The sequence below is a fragment of the Narcine bancroftii genome, chromosome 6 (genome assembly GCF_036971445.1).
Source record: "Narcine bancroftii isolate sNarBan1 chromosome 6, sNarBan1.hap1, whole genome shotgun sequence".
Taxonomy (NCBI): Eukaryota; Metazoa; Chordata; class Chondrichthyes; order Torpediniformes; family Narcinidae; genus Narcine; species Narcine bancroftii.
The window spans coordinates 252,159,429-252,179,299 of NC_091474.1; the positions used below are offsets into that span (position 1 = coordinate 252,159,429).

A 19,871-nucleotide genomic window follows, 5' to 3' on the forward strand; every position below is an offset into this window, starting at 1 on the left:
CCCAGGGGGGAAGAACTGGGGTGGGGCTGTGACCTCTGCCTGGCCTCTCCCACAGGTACTTCTCAGTCCCCTCGGGAAACGTTGGTGTGTTTGACCCGACTGAGATACACAACCGTGGGCTCCTCAAGACCCACATGAAGGAGGCCATGATCAAGCTGGGCTTCCACCTGCTCTGCTTCTTCATTTACTTGTACAGGTGAGTGGAGCAGAAGGGGGGGGGTGGGGAAGGGACAGAAGAGTGCGAAGACAAAGTGGGGTGAGGGATGGAGGGGGGGCAGAGAGGGGGAGCGCAGGAAGGGGCTAGGGCAGGGGGGGAGGGGATGAGGAATGGAAGGAGCGGAGGACAGAGGGGTCTAGAGGGTTGGAGGGAGGGGAGGTCAGAGGAAGGGGTGGGAGATAATGAAGGTACATCAGACCCAGGAGTGGAAAGGTGATGAGGTATGTCAGACCTGGGAGACTACATCCATCCCTCACCGTATCCCATGCCTCCCTCTGACAGTATGATCCTGGCATTGATCAACGACTGAGAACTCTTGGTGGAGGTGTGTGCATCAGAACGTTGGGGCCGCCTGGTGGGGCCCTGGGAGCGTGTTCCCATGTCCGGCTCTCTGATCAGAAGATGACAAAGGTTGGATCATGCAGTTTATTTTCTGGACCTGACTGAAATGTGTTTTGAGATTATTTTTTTTAAGCAATAAAGTTAGTTTAAAATGAACCTTTGATTGTGTGATGGAGAGATTTCATGTGGAGCTTGTTGATCCCCTGTGGGTTGTGTGCACTGCAGTCACTGTGGCTTTTGGTACAGAGGAGGCAGCTGAGATCCAGCTCCTCGGGAGAAACACTGGATGCTGCACCCTGAGCGCTTCGACGTAACGTCTGGTATATCAGTGACACCAAACACAGAAGAGCACTGGCCCTTTAGCCCACAATGTTGAGCTGACCTATGTAAAACTTCACAACAATCTAATCCTTCCCTAACCTCATACCCATAGCCCTCCATTTTTGTTACCCCGGTGTAGATGGTGTAGCTGTTAGTGCAATGCTATTACTGTGGCGCTGTATGTTTGCCCGTGAACTGTGTAGGTTTTCTCTAGGTGCTCTGGTTTCCTCCCACCCTCCAAAATTTAAATTTGATTTAAAAAAAAAATTTAGACAATACAGTACAGTAACAGGCCATTTTGGCCCATGAATCTGTGCCACCCAATTTACACCCCATTAACCTACAACCCCATGTACATTTTAAATGGTGGGGGAAAACTCTTGCAGACAGGGGGAGGATGTACAACTCCTAACAGACAGCGCGGGATTCGAACCCCTGGCACTATAAAGGGGTTTGTAGGATTAATTGGGTGGCACAGCTTACATAGGCCAGAAGGGCCTTCTACTGTGCTCTTTTGTTAAAATTAAAATCTACATGTCAATTTCAGTCTTTTAAATGTCCCTAATGTAGCAGGCTCCAACCCTGGCAATGCATTCCAGGCACCCACTATTCTATGTAAAAAAAACTTAACCCGACATCTCCCTTAACTTTCTTCCACCCACATTTGATAACTTGCTATTGGCCATTGTCACCCCAGAGAAAAAGGTGCTGAATGTCGACCCTATCTAAGCCCCTCAATCTTCTATTCCTCTATTAAGTCACTTCTCATCCTTCGTTGCTCCAAAGAGAAAAGCGCTAGCTCAGTCAACTTTGCTTCATTGACTCTCAATCTTCTTCATAAGAACATTCTCCAACTGTCCAGTGACATTCTTGACCTTAAGGTAACACACGATCCTGGGATCTCTTCTGCAGCCGTCTGTCCCACTGCAGTCACTGCACCCCTCACTATCGCCTTGACTGGTGCCTGCACCCTTGTCCTCAGAGCCAGTCAGTGTCACTGACCTGACTGTTGCTAGCTCCTGGAAAGGTATCAATATCCAAAGCAGTAAAAACACAATGTTGGAGAAACTCAGCAGGTCAAACAGCGAACTTTATAGAGCAACAAGTGGAGAAGTGTCTTGGGCAAATGCAACGCACTATGCCACAAGCCTCTAGTCAGAGGCCTCTAGCCTCTACTACTTGCTGGCTTCTCCCAAAGCTTATCCAATCCAATTTCCTGCCTCATCCTGAATACTGAGTGACTTTACCTTATTGAATAAACACCCATGTGGGACTTTGTCAAAGGCCTTACTAAAGTCCATCCACTGCCTTCATCAACTTTCCTGGCAACCTCCTTGAAAAACTAAGATTGGTTAGACATGACCTACCGTGCACAAAGCCATGTTGGTTATCCTAAATCAATCCATCCAAGTATTGATATCTCTTGCCTCTTAACATAACTTCCAATAAGTTACCCACCACTAATGTCAGTCTCACCGAGCTCTACCCAGATTATTCATAAAACCTTTTTTGAACAACAGAACAACGTTCAGTATCCTCTGGAACCTCACCTGTGGCTAAGGACATTTCTCAGGCAGGGCACCTGCAATTTCTGCACGAGCCTCCCTCAAGGTCCAAGAGACTATCTTGTCAGGCTGTCGGGATTCATCTACCCTTAATTCGCTCAAGACAGCAATCACCCTGTCACGTGTGATGAGACTCACTGCTGTTTTGCCTCACTTCCATGGACTGTGTTCGTCTCTTGAGTAAATACAGATGTGAAAAATCCATTTAAGATCTCCCCCATCTCGTGTGCCTTCATGTATTGATGACTATTCTGGTCTTTAAAAGGATCAGTTTTGTCCCTTGCTATCCATTTGCCCTTAGTATCTGTAGAAACCTTTGTGATCTTCCTTCACGTCCACAAAGCAACCTTTTACCTTTTAATCCTGCTCCTATGAATCTCCTCGAGTAATTTTCCCACCACTGGCCTTTAGTCCCTCTCTCACTGGTGCTCTATTATTCCCATCGGCCTGAATGTTTTTTCTCTCTCACTTACCAAAGCGACTCAGCTGGGATGCTGGAACCTTCCTTTGACTTATTCTTTGTTCTTGACCCTAGGTATAGGGGCAATACAGTAAAGTGTCAAGATCTCTTTTCCTAGCTATGAACGAAAGCTGAAAATTCAAATAAACAGTTAATTATTTTTTTATTGAGATTTAAGAAACGGTTACAAGTCCATCATTATTATTTTCTTCCTTTTGTTTGAACAGCCACACCCACCACATTGATGTGGCAAACTGGGTTTCGGCAAACCAAATACAATTGGAATAAAAGTATTGAAGTCAGTGTTCATCTTGTTTACAACCTTTAAGATATGCTTAAAGTCAATGTTTTAAAATCTATAAGGCAGATATAGACTGTTACGGTTTAACATAATCCCAATAGGAAATTTCGGTGTTGTCACTGGGATTCAGTGCATTGGCAAAGGAGGTGCCATGTCCCACTTAAATAACGTTGCATCTTGTGAAATTCTCACCCCCCCCCACGGGTTGTTTGATTGACCGGTTATAGACACCAGCACTTCGGGGACACAATTCAAAAAACTCTCTCCAGATTTAAAAATTTGTATTTCCATAGCAACATTAGCAGCCAGAGATGGTTTATAAGCAAGGGAATTACTGTCGAAATGATATACTTGCAATACAGTGATCATCCTGAGGAGAGGTTGAGGGAGTGATACAACATTGGCCTTGAAGCAGGAACATTACCCAAGCTCAGGGTGTGCTGTACAGACACTGTGCTGTACAGCACTGTACAGACCCTTCAGCCCACGGTGTTGTACTGACCTATGGAAACCTACTCAACAAAGTAAACGTTCCCTACCCTCTATTTTTCTTACATCCTGTCTAAGTCTTTGAAATGAGATTATTGTACCAGCCTCTACCACCCCGGCAATGCATTTCACACGTGTAAAAAAAAAACTTACCGCTGTCGTCTCCCCAAAACTTTCCTTCACTCACCTAAAATAGACGTCCTCTGGTATTTGCTATTGTCACCTCAAGAAAAATGGTACTGGCTGTCCACCTCTTGTAACCTTTTGTATCTCGATTAAATCACCTCTTATTCTTTGTCACTCCAAAGAGAGAAGCCCCAGCTCTGGCAACCTTGCTTCATAAGATATATTTTTCAATCAAGGCAGCATCCTGGTAAATCTTCTCTGCACCCGCTCCAAAGCATCAACAACCTTTCCGTAATGAAGCAATCCAAACTGAACACCAATCTCCAAGTTTTATAGAGCTGTAACGTTACCTCATAGCTTTTGAACTCAATCCCCCTATTAATGAAGACCTACACACCTTGTGCCTTCTTAACCACTTGCATGGCAACCCATGGACCTGGATCCCAAGATTCCTCCACACTGTGAGGAATCTTGTTGTTGACCATGTACTCTGCCTCCCTATGAGCTCCCTGCTGTTGCACCTTCCCACACAACCCTCATGATCACCTGTCTGCAAAAAGACCAGCACCAGAATCAAGTAAGAAATGGGCTGGAAGCACAAATACTGCACATTTTTGCCACTTTGGATCAGGCTGCTGCAGTAATGAAATCTAAATACTCTACGTGAACGAGCTGCCCCACAGCTGAATACCAAATCAGAACAGCTCAACAAATGGGCTCCTGCATGACACCCATTTCATTGGGCAGGGCTTGGGGAGATGAGGGATTTTGTCCACATTCATTCTGTAAAGTATTGCATCTGTCACATCAGATGGATTTGATAACACAGCTATATATTAGATAGATATATTACAGATATATCATACTAGATATATATATTATGAAAGATATATATATATTAAGACATATATATTAGATATATTATGACAGATATATATTACAGATATAGATATTGTGCCAGCGGACACAACTGGAGTTTGCATCAGAATTTTCACCATGAAAAGTTTTGAAGCCAAATCATTAGAGGGTCAAGGAAGAAGGGGAGAACGCAGAACAGGGAAGGGAATTTGTAGAAAAAACACACCAAAATGCTGGAGGAACTCAGCTGGTCTTTTCAGAATCCATAAAAAGCAAAGAAATATTGCTGACGTTTTGGGCCTGAACCGAATAAGACAGAAGTAGGAAGTCTCAGAATTCAGACAATGCTGGCTGAGGTAGGATTCTAAACCAATAAACGGTGTGAATTGGATAGGTTAAGTGACTTGGTAAGATGTGACCATGTTTGTGCAAAAGGGACAGACAGAGCTGGGGGAAGCCGATAGAGAAAGTGAGATGGGGGTGGTTCAATGAAAGCCAGAGAAAGGGATATTAATGCCACCTAGTTGGAGGGTGCCCAGAAGGAAGATGAGGCATTGTTCCTCCAATTTGCGGGTGGTCTCAGTCTGGTCGCAAGCAAGACCATGGACAGACATGTCAGCAAGGGAATGGGATGGGGAATTGAAATGGGTGGCCACTGGGAGATCCAGGCTACTGAGGCGGACAGAGCCGAGGTGCTCAACAAAGCGACCTCCCAGTCTGTGTTCAGTCTCTCCGATGTAGAGGATCGGCTACATCTTGCCAAAGTTACTGCCTTACTTTGATGCATTACTTTAATTTTTTTATTTATACTAATCATTTATTTAAGATGGTTATAATATGAATATGGTAATTCTTAATTTGAATAGTCAACTTTCAGAATCAGGATTTATTGTCATGAACAAGTCCTAAAATTCAGTGTTCACATCCATATTATAACTATCTTACAACATCTCTATAAAAAAATAAAATAATTACAATATTAGTACACAAAAAGTCAGGCAGTGTCTTTGGTTCATTGATTCAGGAATCTGATGGCAACGGGGAAGAAGCTGTCCTTGTGCCGCTGAGTGCTCATCTTTAGGCTCCTGGACCTCCTTCCTGATGGTAGCAGAGTGAAGGGGGCATGGCCTGGGTGGTGGGGGTCTTTGAGGATAGAGGCTGCTTTTTTAAGACACCATCCTCGTGTAGATGTCCTTGATGGAGTGGTCTGGTACCCGTGATATTGCAGACTGAATTAACAACCCTCTGGAGTTTATTCTTGTCCTGAGTTAGAACCTCCATATCAGGCAGTGATGCCTCCACAATTTCTCAAAATTTCTTCAGCCACCTCTTTCAAGACCTTGGGGTGTAGTTAATCTTGGGTCTCTGGATCTATCTACCTTCAGACCTTGCAACTTTCCAAGTGCCTTCTCCTTGGTAATACCAACTCCATACACTTCTGCCTCTTGACAGTGTTGTACTTCTGACACACTGCTCGTCTTCCACAGTAAAGACCGATGCAAAATACTGTTTGTACTCCATATGAAAATCCTAGAAATGTGGACAGGGAGATCAGGTGATGTTAGAAAGAGTACAGGCAAGTTAGTGAATTGGCTCAAAAGCATTGACTTTAACATTACTGTTCAACCCCAATTGTACTCCTCCCTTTGCTCATCAGAATAACCAAATGTAGTCTACAAATACACAGCCATTAAATTGATCACTGAAACATATCAATCATCTGTACCTGTTCTAGGTTAAATTGGAACCTGTTCTGAGCAGCACATCTGAAGCCTTTGAAGGCAACTGAAAGGAGGTGAGAATCACTTGCAAACTGCCTTGAACCAGATGCTACAGGGATTGGGGATGGGTCTCACAGTGTTCAGAAAAAAGGGAATTAAAGTAAAAACACAAAATGCTGGAGAAACTCAGCTGGTCAGTGCCCTTTATGTAGCAATGGTTAAGATACATAACCAATGTTTCAGGCTTGACCCTTCATCAACATATAAAAGTATGTTAGCAGGTGTCTGAATAAAATGATGGGGGGGGGGGGGGAGATGATAGGTGGAGAAGGGAGGGAGGGGGCAGCAGCAATCAGGGAGAGGAAGGGGATGGCTGGGTAGGTGGAGGGGGAAGAAATGAAAAAAACTGGAAAGGGGAAGGGGAAAAAGGCAAGCAGGTTAGCAGAAAGCAGAGAAGTCGATGTTAATGCCATCCGGCTGGCGAGAGCCCAGACGATAAACAAGGTGTTGTTCCTCCAATCTGGTGGTAGTCAGGGTGGGATAGGGATAGTACATAAGGCCATGGAGTATGGGAATGTGACTCAGGTTGGCTACTGGGAGGTCTCTGTTGTGGTGGAGGTGCTCAGTGAAGCAATCTCCTAATCTCCAACCAAGGGAATTAAATGCATGCTGCTTATCTCCCATCGGATAGAAAATCAGCATGGCAAAATGAAGAATGCATTTCCACGCCAAGTTTTTACTTTATTTGACTTTGAAGTGCTTTGGAACATCTAAGAAAGTACTTTTGAAGTCTAACCACTATTCTGGATGACAGGACCACCAATAATCATTCAGCAATGCAGATTTCTAAGAGTGTGTGGAGAAGGATGCAAGAGTTCTTGTCATGGTCCATTCCTAGGAGCAGTGTGACAGAAGACTCTGACGTGCAGAACTGCTGGAAGACCATTATCTCGGTGAAAGACACACTGGTTTGCCTGAAACCTGCTAGTCTTTCAGCACACGAAGGACAAGCACATTCCAGGCTATAGGAGTATGTGCTGAGGCTTGGTCCAGCCAATGTGAGGGGACTGTGGGAAAGGACCACAGTCTAAAGGGTTTCCATTACTGGGCAATGAGTTGCTGAGACCAGTGGGAAGCCCCTCAAACAACAGGGGTAGGGAGAAGTAATGTCAAGGTGCTATAGTTGTGTAAATAGAAATGAATGTAACAATTCAGTGATGGAAATGTATGGATACAAAACTAAAGGTGGGAAGACTTTGAAGGGGTTTCCTTTTGTAAATGTTTATTGTAAATAAAGTCTATTTTTGGTTTAAAAAAAAAGATACTGTGACAGATTATAGATGTTTTGGGGAGATAAATTGGGACATGGTTTTTAGTGGAGGTCACATACGTACACTTTAAAACAGATCTTATTTAAATACTGGAGCTCTGCTCATACTAGACATATCGGGCCCAGAGCCTTTGTAAAGGCTTTGAAGAGTGCCCAAGAGGCTTCACTAATGGATTGTTGTTTACAAAAGGCAACAGAAGAAAGAACCTGTTGGAGCCGCAGATAGTCTGGTGAGGAACTTGCTGTTCTAGGAGGGTCATGTGGTTTTGCAAGCAGAGAGAGTCAAACAAGTTTGCTCTGTGAGCAAGAGAGAGACCTAGAGATCAGTTCTGGAGTTTTACAGTCAGTAGCAGCAGTTGGGACTGGAACAGGACAAGCTGACAAACTTGTGGAAAAACTCCATTTGGAAGACGGGTTGTAAGTGCTTAGTTCAGCCTGGTTAGAGCCATTGTGGTTCATGCAAGAGGAGAGGACTGGCTGCCTAATGTTTCACTTGAAATAAGGGAAACAAAAAGGAATTCTGTGGTGACCTGAAAGAAAGAGGTTATCATCTGGAGAACCCTGAGGGGGCAAGTTTCTTCAGCAAGACACTGAAGTGGTTGATTAAAAAGGAATCAACTGTGAGTGACAAGCTTACAACAAATCTCTCTTTGAAAGCCGGCAAGAACCTTTCTGAGCGGTAACCATTTACCTTTCAAGCACCAAAGCCTGGTGAACTTTATAAATGTTATATTCTGTGCACAGTATAAGAATTGCCTGCAACCAGAGAACTTGGAAGAAGGAGAAGTGAGATTGAAGTGTGAATCAAAGAACGTTTCTTAGATTTACACACATCATACATGTGCGCTTAGAATTAGAAGAGGGCTAAATTAGGTTAGTTAAATCGATAGTGATAAGTGTGATTCAGTTTTCATGTTTAAAGATAATCAAAAGCAACTTTTGTTTATTTGTCCATTTGTCTTGGTGAATATTTATTGCTGCTGGGTTTTGGGGTCCTCTGGGCTTGTAACAATACACATAAGCAATGGAGTGATAATGAGAAGATAATTTCCATTTCAAAATTGAAGATTCCTCTATCATCATGTATTATTAAAATGTAATAACACAAAATTAGGCAACTCTCGCCTGCTCTAAAGGCATGTAGAGGTGCCACTAATTGTCTGATGCCAACAGTAAGAGAAAGAGAAGCAAATGTTACTTCAGAAACACTGAGTGCCTGTGAATTCACCTCCAACCACAACCTCTGCAGCTGTATGAACCAAGCTCCCAGATCTGAACTGATCAAGCCTTCCTGCCCTTGGCACACTCATGAATCCAAGTCCTGATACCTTGTTCCCACGAGCCAGATGCCTGCAGTCTACGTGGGACCTTCAGCCAGTGAGCTCCTCAGCGCACGCTTTTGAACAGAAGCAAACTCACAAGACATAAAGTCTGTTCCACAGGCTTTATTTGATTTAAACCTTCACCACACTTAGTGTGAGAATATTGGTGCAAGCTCTGAGACCGACTCTGAAAGGGCTGGACCCAGCTTATGTCCTGGAGGGACATTCAGGTCGGCTGATTGACAGCTGGCCAGGTGTTGCCCAATCCTCCCATATTCTTCTGCAGGTACAGAGGTTGCCCCCTGCAGTAGGCTGTTGGTGTACCACCACAATCTCCTTCCCTCTAGGGTCTCCCAGGCTTTTCCTTTTCAGCTGGAGATGTCCTCCCACTTCTGGTGCCCTGCTCTGGTCCGCTGATCTCATGTTGGATGTGGTTTTCAGATGTAAAAAAAACTCACTATCAGGCCCTTTAGCAGGCTGTTTAAAGCCTGTATGGAGCTGTCAGCTTCGTGACTGGGCAGTAGGACGCCGTGGAGTGCTGTGTTTCCATTCCCACAACACTATCACCTTCAGATGTTGACTGAGATCTCTACTTCAAAATAAGGCATAGGATCTTTTATGATGTCTGGCTGAGAAAGCAGTCAGGCCTTGCTTGGTCCAATGTCTTATTTGAAGGATGGTACCCTAGACCATTACCTTCCTTTTGTGCAGCACTGCAGGTTTTGGCGGTTCAAATTTCCAACTGGGGGAAGGGTGCAGGGGTGATAAGGTGGAGGTTAGAAGGTGTGAGAGGTGGAGAGGAGACAGGTAAGGGAGAGAACATGAGGATGGGAGGATGGTGGAGAAAAGTTAAAGGGGACAAAATGAGATGGAAACGGGAACCAGGTGGGGATGTGAGTTACCAATGTTCATGTTGTTCTTGTTTATGTTTACCATTTAGTCTCATCCTCCTACTTACATCAGGCCCTGCCTTCATCGAGACCGCCACAGCATCCTCCACTTTCCATGAATGGTGAAAATCTCAGGAACATACAGGGCCAGGATAAAGGGCCATTCATCTCATTGCTGACCATGTGAATGCCAAACAGCAGTCACATGGCATCACTGTACTTTATAATCTACTGCATGTGCAGGGGAATTTTAGGGGGTGGAAGGTCATGTATGCACACCTCGACCACCCAATCTTACAGAACAGTGTTTTACAAAGCAATGGGCTGTGCTGACACACTGAAGAAGAGCCAATTTGAAATAATTCATGACAACGTAGAAAATTATAAATGCAGAAACAGTGCTGAATAACACAATTTTAATATTTAGAATAAACGCAATATTCAACTTTTAACAGCTGCATGGATGAAATAACTTGAGGGCCCTTATATTTTTGTATGTATTAATTCACTAATGATGAACAGTCCTTTCTCATTTATAACAGTTCGCATTGCTAATATCATCACCTATTTTATATTAGAAGGCTTTATAATGTAACCACGTACTTCAAAGTAGATTTCCATTCTTACTGTGCTGTATCTAAATTCTTCCGTATTAGCAACAAAAACATCCTTAACCAATCTGGAAAAAGCACAGGGTCCTAAATCCCAAAAGAAATCAAATTCTCCTGAATGTCACAATGACTTTTATTGTACAGTGGTTCTCTCTTCTTGGCAAACACTACCTGCCCCTTCAGTAAGGATGGACGGGAGCCTCGAACACGTGCATTTTGTTCATCCTCCCACTTGAATAAAGGTACCTCATTTTTATTCTTTGATCGGTCTCTGCCTCAAGCAGCAGAAAACTTTGAAGACCTCACTTTTTTGCACTTTAAAAAAAATATTGTATTGACAGAACCGTAATTTATTGCAAATTTGCACTTGTAATGCACAATACTGCTGCCACAAATCCAGTTTTGTGATGTGTTCGTGACAATAAACCTGATGCAGAGACGTGCAATAAAATTGGGTATTTGGAACTTTGAGCTTTCCCCATGGTGTTTCACATACAGCTTTTATAGAAACATCTCAGGAAAATTAGGGATCTGCTCTGTCAAATGTAATGAAAACCTCGTAATGGTAAATTCTGCAATCTCAGCCCAGTCCTTCCAAGTTGCTCAGACTGGTTTATGGATAGATAAATCTGTTCACGGCTCTTTGGAGGTAGGATGACATTCTGAGTTGGATGGCCTGGGACAGGGTGATGGAAGTGTTGAGGGAGGTGGGTGGGATGGGTCACCAAAGGGAAGTAACATCCAGAAACGGTCAAATGACTGGAAATGCAAATGTCAAATATCTACATTCTTAAATTGTTGACAACTCTGTTTTACAGTAACTACAGAATCATATTCAAGGAACCTTTGTTAAAACATTGAACTTGGATGAGAAATTTATCTAGAATCTTGAACACATATATGCAAGTATGCACATTATATGGTTAATGGAACCAGCTCACAGGAATCATGCAAAATCTTGCTTCACAGCATCCTTCTTTGCACAATTAAAAATCTCTTGCAATATTGCCACTTTATATCATGGATTCACTTCAGGGTTCTAAGCTAACTCCATGAAGAAAAAGAGATACGTATTTTTGAAATGCTGTCAATCTTTCATGTAGGAGGATGATAGGTGTCGCAAAGGTGTGTAAAAGACACTAGATTCACTAGAGAAATTATTAAATTATGTACCTGATTATCATCTGGTCTAATAATACCAATAGATCCAGAAGTCTGCTTTAATTCATACAGGAAGTGGGAGGGAGTGGAAGTGTTCAAATAAATCATTTTAGGGAAGAATTTGATTATTGATATGTGGCGGATTGGTCTTCATAAAACTCTATGGTTAGATAAGTAAAATGGATCAATAACATGCTGGGTGTAAAAATAAATTGTGAGATGTTGTCAAGTGGCTAAATTGTCCAGGGAACACACACTCCATCAACTTGTCTCATCCAAGTCAATCTTAACTGAAGGTTAGATTATGGCAGTAACAATTTTTGCAAATGAGCCAAAGTCACTGGGGAAATAGGTCCTGGTACAAAGGCAAGAAGCAATGAATACAACTACCCTCTATTCCTCCTTTGCCTGGTGATGTTTTAGTGTTCCTGTATGTAATCTTATTAAGGTATAAGGTAAACAATCAGTCAGAACAAACTGTTGGAGAAACTTAGTTCTATGGGGACAAAGATTTTGGATCAAGCCCTACATCATTTCTGACCATCCCTTTGCCTCCACAGATGCTTCTGGACTTGCTGAGTTCCTTCATCAGTTTACTTTTAGCTTTACATTTGAGCATCTGCTGTTTTGAACATGAATCAGCAGGTACCTGTGCTTTAATGTCAGAAGAGATGACAATCTCCTAAACTAGAGCAATCTGGTCAGCAGGTTTTTGGAACCTCTACTAATAGCGACCAATAGTTGCCTGTGACTGCCTGATCCAAAATCTCTTCTTGCTATCTGGCTGGAATATTTTGTTTAAGTAGCTAGGTCACATGCTTTGTTCTGGTGGGATCAGCTTACACACTTGTTCTTGCCACTGGACTCAAATCAAAGAAAAATCTGCTTTGAATAGAATGGGCCTCCAGGGAATAAGGCAATGTGAATTTGCAAAAGTGATGAACTGCAGCTCTACAAGTCCCACTAATGTATGATCTGCTGCCAGTTTAAATACTATTGGATAAAATGTTCAATTCAGTTCCCCTGCTTTTTCTAAACCCACCCTCTATAACTCTGGAACATCAGCCGATCAGTGTTGGGTCCGCTATTGTTTCCTTTCTATATTACGATTTGGATGACTATGTAATTAAAATGGTAAGTGTGCAGAAAATGCCAAAATTAGAGGTAGGATCTCTAATTATAAATGAGAAAGTGAGATGAAATGGCCAATTGGTTTTTAACTAAGACAAGTGCAATGTTTTCTTTTGGTAAGTTGTCTCACTGTCTTGCAGGGCCCTGGAGAGTGTTGTTGAACAGAGATTTGCGGGTGCAGGTACAGTACTGTGTTAAAGTGGTGACATCGACGCACAGGGTAGTGAAGAAGGCGTTTGACATGCTCGCCTTCATTGGTCGTAACAAGCAGTTGGGGGATGCATAGCTCGAGGAATGATGTCATTAAGTTGGAAAGGGTGCGGAAAAGATTGATGCGGATACTACTAATGTTAGAGAGTGAGTTAAAAGGAGAGCTTGAATAGATGCACTTTGCTCCCTGAAATGGAGGAGGCTGAGAAGTGACCTGAGAGAGGTATATAAAATCATGAGGAACATGGATAAGGTTTTTTTCCAGGGTTGAAGAGCCTAAACTTTAAGGGGAAAGATTTAAAAGGGATGAGAGGCAAATTTTTCCAACAAAGGAAGGCGGGTATGTGGAACAAGCTGCCAATGGAAGCTATAGATCAGGCACAATTACAATGGTTAAGAACAAAGAACATCACAACACACAACAAGCCCTTTGGCCCACAATGTTGTGCCATTTTATATAAACCGAGTCCACCATAATTCAACTCTTCCCTAACAAACACCCATTAGCCTCTATTTTTCTTACATCCACTTGCCTAACTGAGTCTTTTAAATGTTCCTATTGCATCAAACTCTACCACCATCCCTGGCAATGCCCTCTAGGCACCCACCACTCCCTGTTAAAAAAAATGTACCTCAGACATCTCCCCTAAACTTTCCTCCACACCTTAAACAGATGTCCTTTGGTATTTGCTATTGTCACCCTGGGTAAAGTGTACTGGCTATTCACCCTAACTGTGAGTCTCATAATCTTATAGACCAGAAACATTCAACTCATGGATAGTAAAGGTTCACAGGGATATAGGCCAAATGTAGGCAGATGGGACGAGAGCTCAGGTGGATAACTGGTCAACACGCACCAGTTCTGTGCTATGTACCTCTATAATTCTAATTGCATATATTTAAACATTCACGAGGAATTTAGGTATTTTGCACTTGATCCTGGCCAGATTTGAGAAAGTGGAGCAATTATCTAATCTATAGTTGTCTTTACAATTGTCCAAACACCATCTAAACTCAAACAGAAATATCGATTGTGTCTCAGAAGAAAGAAAGAAAGTACACGAAAGGGCCAAAAATAAGTGAACATCTATCGCTTTTTGGCACTGAGAGCGTTGCCTGCCTCAGGAATATTGCCAGAAATAGCAAGCCCGTCTTGCATTCTACGTACTCCTGGATGAGACTCAAAACTTTACATTGTATAAATGTGCTGGGCAAAATATTGAGTCATCTGAACACAAGCTTGAGCTCACTCCTACTTCATGTTAAACTATAACCTCATCAGGTGGCTATCGTGTAGATATTTTATGCTGATTTCGATAAAACCCACCAACTAAACCAGTCAGAAATCAACCTGCTCGACCCAACTTCCTTCAAGGTTACTCTCAAGACTCTGAAGATTTTAAAGTTAGTCTTTATCATCACAGACAACTGTGGGGTATACGAAAATATTTGAAATAAAAAACTGGAGGGTATTAACACTAACACTATGCAAACAACTGAAACATTCCATGGGAATCCCTGTCTGCTTCACAGCCCCAATAATCTTGGGTTGAAGCACCAAGCTAAAGATTTGAGCCGTAAATCATTTTGTGAGGAGTGCAGAATAAACAGTGCAAAGAACACTGACTAATGATGACAATCCACTGTTGATCTTTGTGGAAATTCAGAACTGGAATTCGAGAAACAGCATGAAGCTACAAATAGGACAAACACTAAGCATAGAAATACCTCAACTCAATGCCAACTGCAAAGATATGACGCGTTCAGAGCTGTGGCAGATGTCACCACACATGAATCAGATTCAGTAAAAGCATCCTCAAGTGGTTAGAATGATCCCAGCATGTCTCACAGCTGCATGAAAGCAGGGCAAAGCACTATCACAACACACCTCCTACCTCCACAACCTGTTCATCCTGTTCATCGTGCAGCATCTTTTCGCCACTGCTCCTCTGAAAACACCTTCCAAAGCTGCAGGAGGGAGGCTGCAGGTGCATGAGTCAATTGGGACCAAATCTGGACACTTCTTCCCCAACAAGACCGTGAACCTTCTGCTCGAAGGGCTGCTGTCCCAATTGCTTGGCCAGCAATCCCCACGTCCCCAAACTGAAAAAAAAATTTGGATGTACAACTGGAATAGTTGAAAGCAGTCTTGACACCAGTTCTGTTGCGAAGCCTGTTTCCTTTTGATCAAAGTTAAATTCCATTCACTGGTTATCATCTGCAGTACATCAGCGATGTAATGCTCTCTCACTCTCTAATTTCTTTCCTCTCAATACCAACTTTAATAGTTTAAATATAAACTACCATATTTATGAAGTAAACCCAATTCATTCCTCAGCTCAGCAAAATAAAATAATCTTCCTGCAGAAAAGGCATATTTTCTAAATAACACAAACCCTAATTTCAAAGATTGAAATCTAAAAGCAGTTATACATAAAAAAATAAGGCTGTGGATTCTAAAAGAATGCACAATAAATTGGCACAATACGAATCTGTGATCAATCAATGAGCTGTTTGATCAGATTGGACTGTTGGTTCCCCCACCACGTTCGGCAGGTCAATTACCAGTTGCAGGTAATTGCAGGTAAAAAAAGCCACTTTGCTTAACCTTCCCCCTTAACTCTTCAGATTGCACAATAAGTGAATGTCAGTCTGAGGAAGAGCAAATTCTAAACTGGCAAATGGTTCACCAGGAGAGGTAGCATCTGTGTCCCTTCCACACCAGCAGCAGGACAATATCGGGTCATGAGGGAATGCCATTGTTATACTTTGAGAGGCTGACAAAATAGGTAACACGAGCAAAGGACTGGGTCATCTGTGGTGGGACACCTTGAAGATCATTGTAAATATAGTTGGGATTTTAAAAATGGACACAAAAGAAAAAACAAATATTGTCTATTGAACAAACGAAGAAGTTGGATGATTTATCCCAAGTGAAACATTTACTTTCTTTCAGAATGTCCTTGCATTAAGCCAGCCATACTCAGCAGCAAGAAGGCAAACTGGTCAGGGGCTTACTACCAAACTTCACATACATCGTTTTTCCTGATCTCATCCCACTTCATGCGGGAGAACCCATGGCGCCAACTGAGATCAAGAACTAGCATACAGGAACTAGCTAGTTTGAACAATGGTCGTGCACATCACTGGGGTATTGATTCTGTCCACAAAATGTAGGTGAAGTTACAATCTGAACAAAAGAAATTGTGATCATCTAACAGTCCATTAATCAGGGTTTGACATCCCTAAATACATGAATGTGGCCTCCTCCTCAGCAAATAAAAAAAAATCACTGCTTCAATCACTTCAAAACACTGAAATTATTTCTATCATCAAACAAATGGAAGACCATGATGAGGGAATGAGTGCAGAAAATAAGATTCAGTCAATAATTTGGATCTTTAAAATAAAACACTGAAATTTTGTTCATGAATACCTTGCTCCCTTCTCTCCCCAAAATACCACAATGAAAGAAGGAATCCAGGGCAACATTACCCAAGGTGTAGTCCACCGACAGAGCAGTAGTTAGTCCCACTATTCAGGCTAACAGATGGGAAACAAGGGAAACATTCCTCTATTTTCCTGTGTGTCTGTCCCAGATTAGCATTCCTCACCCTAGTAAGACTTCTCTCCGTCTTACACCCCAAACTAGCATTCAAAATCCTTTGTTGTAGAACAAGGTCGAGTGCCAGAGCGAACAAAAGGCAGGAAAGAATGTTCAATAGTCTCAATGTAACACAATTCCTTACAACCAATGAGGAAAATTCCAAAGAGCATCCAACTGGGCTCTAAGGAGATCTCCTGGATTTGTAAGAATGAAGCAAGGCGATAAGATGCTTAGCTAGCACTGCTGAGATGACCTGGAATGAGTTTCATCCTGAGCACCTCTGTCCAGTGATCATCCACAGTGGTTTGTCACATAGCCATTTTGTTCCGTGATTTATTTTCAGTTCAAAGTTGTCCATAGCAAAATCACCGTCAACTATCCATGCTGCTACAAGCTTCTGTGGAGAGAGGAGTATAACATTAAAAAAAAGAAAAAGCTAAAATACAATAGACATTTTGTAAAACTGCAAATTAAACTGATTGCAGAAAACTCAATAATCTGTACAGTTAACTGAAGTCGATTTATAAAGGATAATTAATCAAACAGGAAAACCAAAATAAAAACATTAACGTAATTTGAAGTTATAGACTCAATAGAATAACAGGTCGCCATTCAATTATGCTGATAAAAGCACAAAGCTGGAGAAACTCAGCTGGTCAAATAGTGTATTTTCTATAGCAAAGATAAAGATACATAAACAATGACTAGGGCTTGAGCCCTTCATCAATTTTCAATGAGGTATGAGCAAAATGTAGCCAGGCTCCCTCACCTCCCTACATTTTGCTCGTGCCTTGAGATGTTGGTTATGTATCTTTATCTTTGCTACAGTATAGACATAAAGGACACTATTTGACCTGCTGAGTTTCTCCAGCTTTGTGTTTTCACTTTAAATTGCAGACTTTCATGTTTTGCAATTGCGATGATGTTCTTTGACGTCCCTAATCACTCTCAGCCAATTTATTCAATCCACGTGCTCTGACATTTACACATAATGGAAAAAAATAATGACTCAAAGAACCACAAGCCACTGAAGAAACAGGATCTTTGGCTCACTTGACCATGCTGACCAAAAGTACCACAATGAAATCTGACAAAGACCAAATATTTTGGCTATTCAAGCAGGCGCCAGAAATGTATAATTTTGAAGTTAGATCACCCTGTATTTATATACAGCATGGTGAGACACAAACGACAACACAAAAGGTTGACAATTAAAGTAATTGACGTGAAACATAATGGATCTTTCCATAGATGTTGTCTGACCTGCTGTTTCCAGAATTCTGTTTTTATTTCACATTTAAAAACTTATGTTTTGGCTTTTCAATTTGTTTCCCAAAGCATGTTAACATTGTGATTCTCATGCAGGAGCACCAAATTCCTGATTTGTTTTCTAATTCTTCCTCACATCACACTTGTATCACTCCTTGGCTAGTGCATAGAGCTTGCAGTCCTGTCACACCTCATTTGCCTGTCGAGCTTTGTAACAGGTCGCCAACAACAACAAAATGTGTTACCTTCAGACTCCTGGTTGTCCGAGAAAAGTGCTGGCCCCCATATCCTCACCATACCATCGTCTGAAGCACTAGCCATCATGGATGGGACTTTTGGGTTCCAGCTCACACAGTTTACAGTACGAGTGTGTCCCGTCAACTCTGCTATAGGCAGTTCACTTTGTTTGTGCCAAATATACACTTTGTGATCTGCAAGAGATATTTTGTTACAATTCAAACACAGCATCCTGATTCATCCCCTCCCCTGATGCAACCCATAATTCTCAAAGTGGAGTCATGGAACAATAGTTAGACAGCTTTATACATTATTACTTCTGAAAATCAACACCCTGCAATCCATTTCCAAAAGGACTCTAATGTACTTTTTCATTCACTCCCTTCTTTAACCATCTCTGAGAGACCTTTGGAGCAGCAAGAAGGATTGGACATGGCCTGATATTTCCAAAACAGGTCATTGTACCCATGCTTCCTTTTGTCAGCAAGTGTATCTGAAACCAGAAAATAGGGAACGACGAAGGAGATCTCATCAAACTTTGCGATGGAGCTACTCTTTTCCAGTGACAGGAACGAATGAAAGGGAGAATCGCAAAAGTGAGTGCTGAGCTGGTAAATTTCACTTCTAGAGACGTGAATTGATGCAAGAGCAAGTGAGAGAGGGAGACTTGTAAAAAAAGGGACTGGTCAAAGGTGACTAAGTAACTCTAGCCAATAAAAGGAAGGAGAGCTTAAGTGGAGCATCCACTGTGTGAGTGGCCCAGTGTAAGATGAAGACACAAGGCTTTGGCAATGATAACAGCCCTACAGGAGAAAATACTTCAGTCAGAAGACACAGATAAAATCAGGTGAGATAAGGTAAAGATTGCACAGTGAGCAGTGGGAATAGCAGCCAAAACAGAGAGATGGTCCTCCAGTAGGATGTGGAAAATCAGGGATGCCACTGGTGTCTCTGACCACTTCACCTGCAAGATCTGCATTCAACTGCAACTCCTCAAAGACTGTATTAAGCAACTGGAGATCAATGAACTCCGGATCATTTGAGTGTATAGGAGAGTGAGGGGGATCTCATAGAGACATTTTGAAAGGTTTTGACAGGGTGAATCTGGATGTTTCCCCTGATGGGTGAGTCGAGGACAAGGGGTCATAATGTTAAAATTAGGTTATTCAATCAAAACAGAGAGGAGGAAGAACTCCTATAGTCAGAGGGTCGTGGATCTGTGGAACTTACTGCCGGACAAAGCAAGGAAGGCCAGATCACTGGGAGTATTTAAACAGGAAATGGATATCTCATTAGTAAGGGTATCAAGGGATATGGGGCAAAGGCTGTGTGGTGAATGTCTGCTAAGCTGCCTGTCTCCCCTCTGGCGAGCCTTGCTGAACTAACATTGGCTGTGCATTATCTCGACTGTTAAGGACACTCCCCTTGGATATAACTGTATATGCATCTATTGTCTTTCATTATTGTACCATGAATTTCTGCTAGTAAAAGCCATGATTATTGTTTGACCACATCGTCTTTGTCTACTTCATCAACTGGCACTTCAATTTTATTAGCAGAAATGGATGAAGCACTCAGGCCAGAGCGGCTGATAATCGACCAGTCTGCCCCGAGGGCCAGAGAAATTTTCAACCACTGGATTGCTTGTTTCGATTACTATATGGCTTGAAACAACGTGGTCGATGAGGCGATACAGTGGGGCC

The 19,871-nt window shown here is 42.3% G+C and overlaps 2 protein-coding genes across 8 annotated transcripts in view; one reads left to right on the forward strand and one right to left on the reverse strand.

Annotated features, from left to right (window-relative positions):
* The window catches only part of cnih4 (cornichon family member 4), a 29,465-nt gene extending 18,442 nt beyond the window's left edge, over positions 1-11,023 (forward strand). Inside the window, exons 4-7 of one of the 3 annotated variants that reach the window (XR_011340854.1) lie at positions 56-196; positions 500-628; positions 6,415-6,474; positions 9,993-11,023. Coding sequence is in view for 1 of the 3 variants with exons in the window: in XM_069887991.1 (XP_069744092.1) it covers positions 56-196; positions 500-527 (169 nt within the window). In the remaining 2 variants the exon portion in view is untranslated. Of the gene's footprint in view, positions 1-55; positions 197-499; positions 716-4,764; positions 4,784-6,414; positions 6,475-9,992 lie in introns of those variants that run through there. The other 2 variants (XR_011340855.1, XM_069887991.1) reach the window with 2 other exon arrangements.
* The window catches only part of LOC138737246 (WD repeat-containing protein 26), a 261,475-nt gene that overhangs the window by 6,290 nt on the left and 235,314 nt on the right, over positions 1-19,871 (reverse strand). For 2 of the 5 annotated variants that reach the window (XM_069887983.1, XM_069887978.1), the window contains exons 13-14: positions 18,177-18,362; positions 10,342-17,059 (exon numbers count right to left, since the gene is read on the reverse strand). In XM_069887983.1, the coding sequence (XP_069744084.1) occupies positions 17,034-17,059; positions 18,177-18,362 (212 nt within the window). In that variant the 3' untranslated portion in view covers positions 10,342-17,033. Of the gene's footprint in view, positions 1-2,918; positions 2,977-10,341; positions 17,060-18,176; positions 18,363-19,871 lie in introns of those variants that run through there. The other 3 variants (XM_069887979.1, XM_069887981.1, XR_011340851.1) reach the window with 2 other exon arrangements.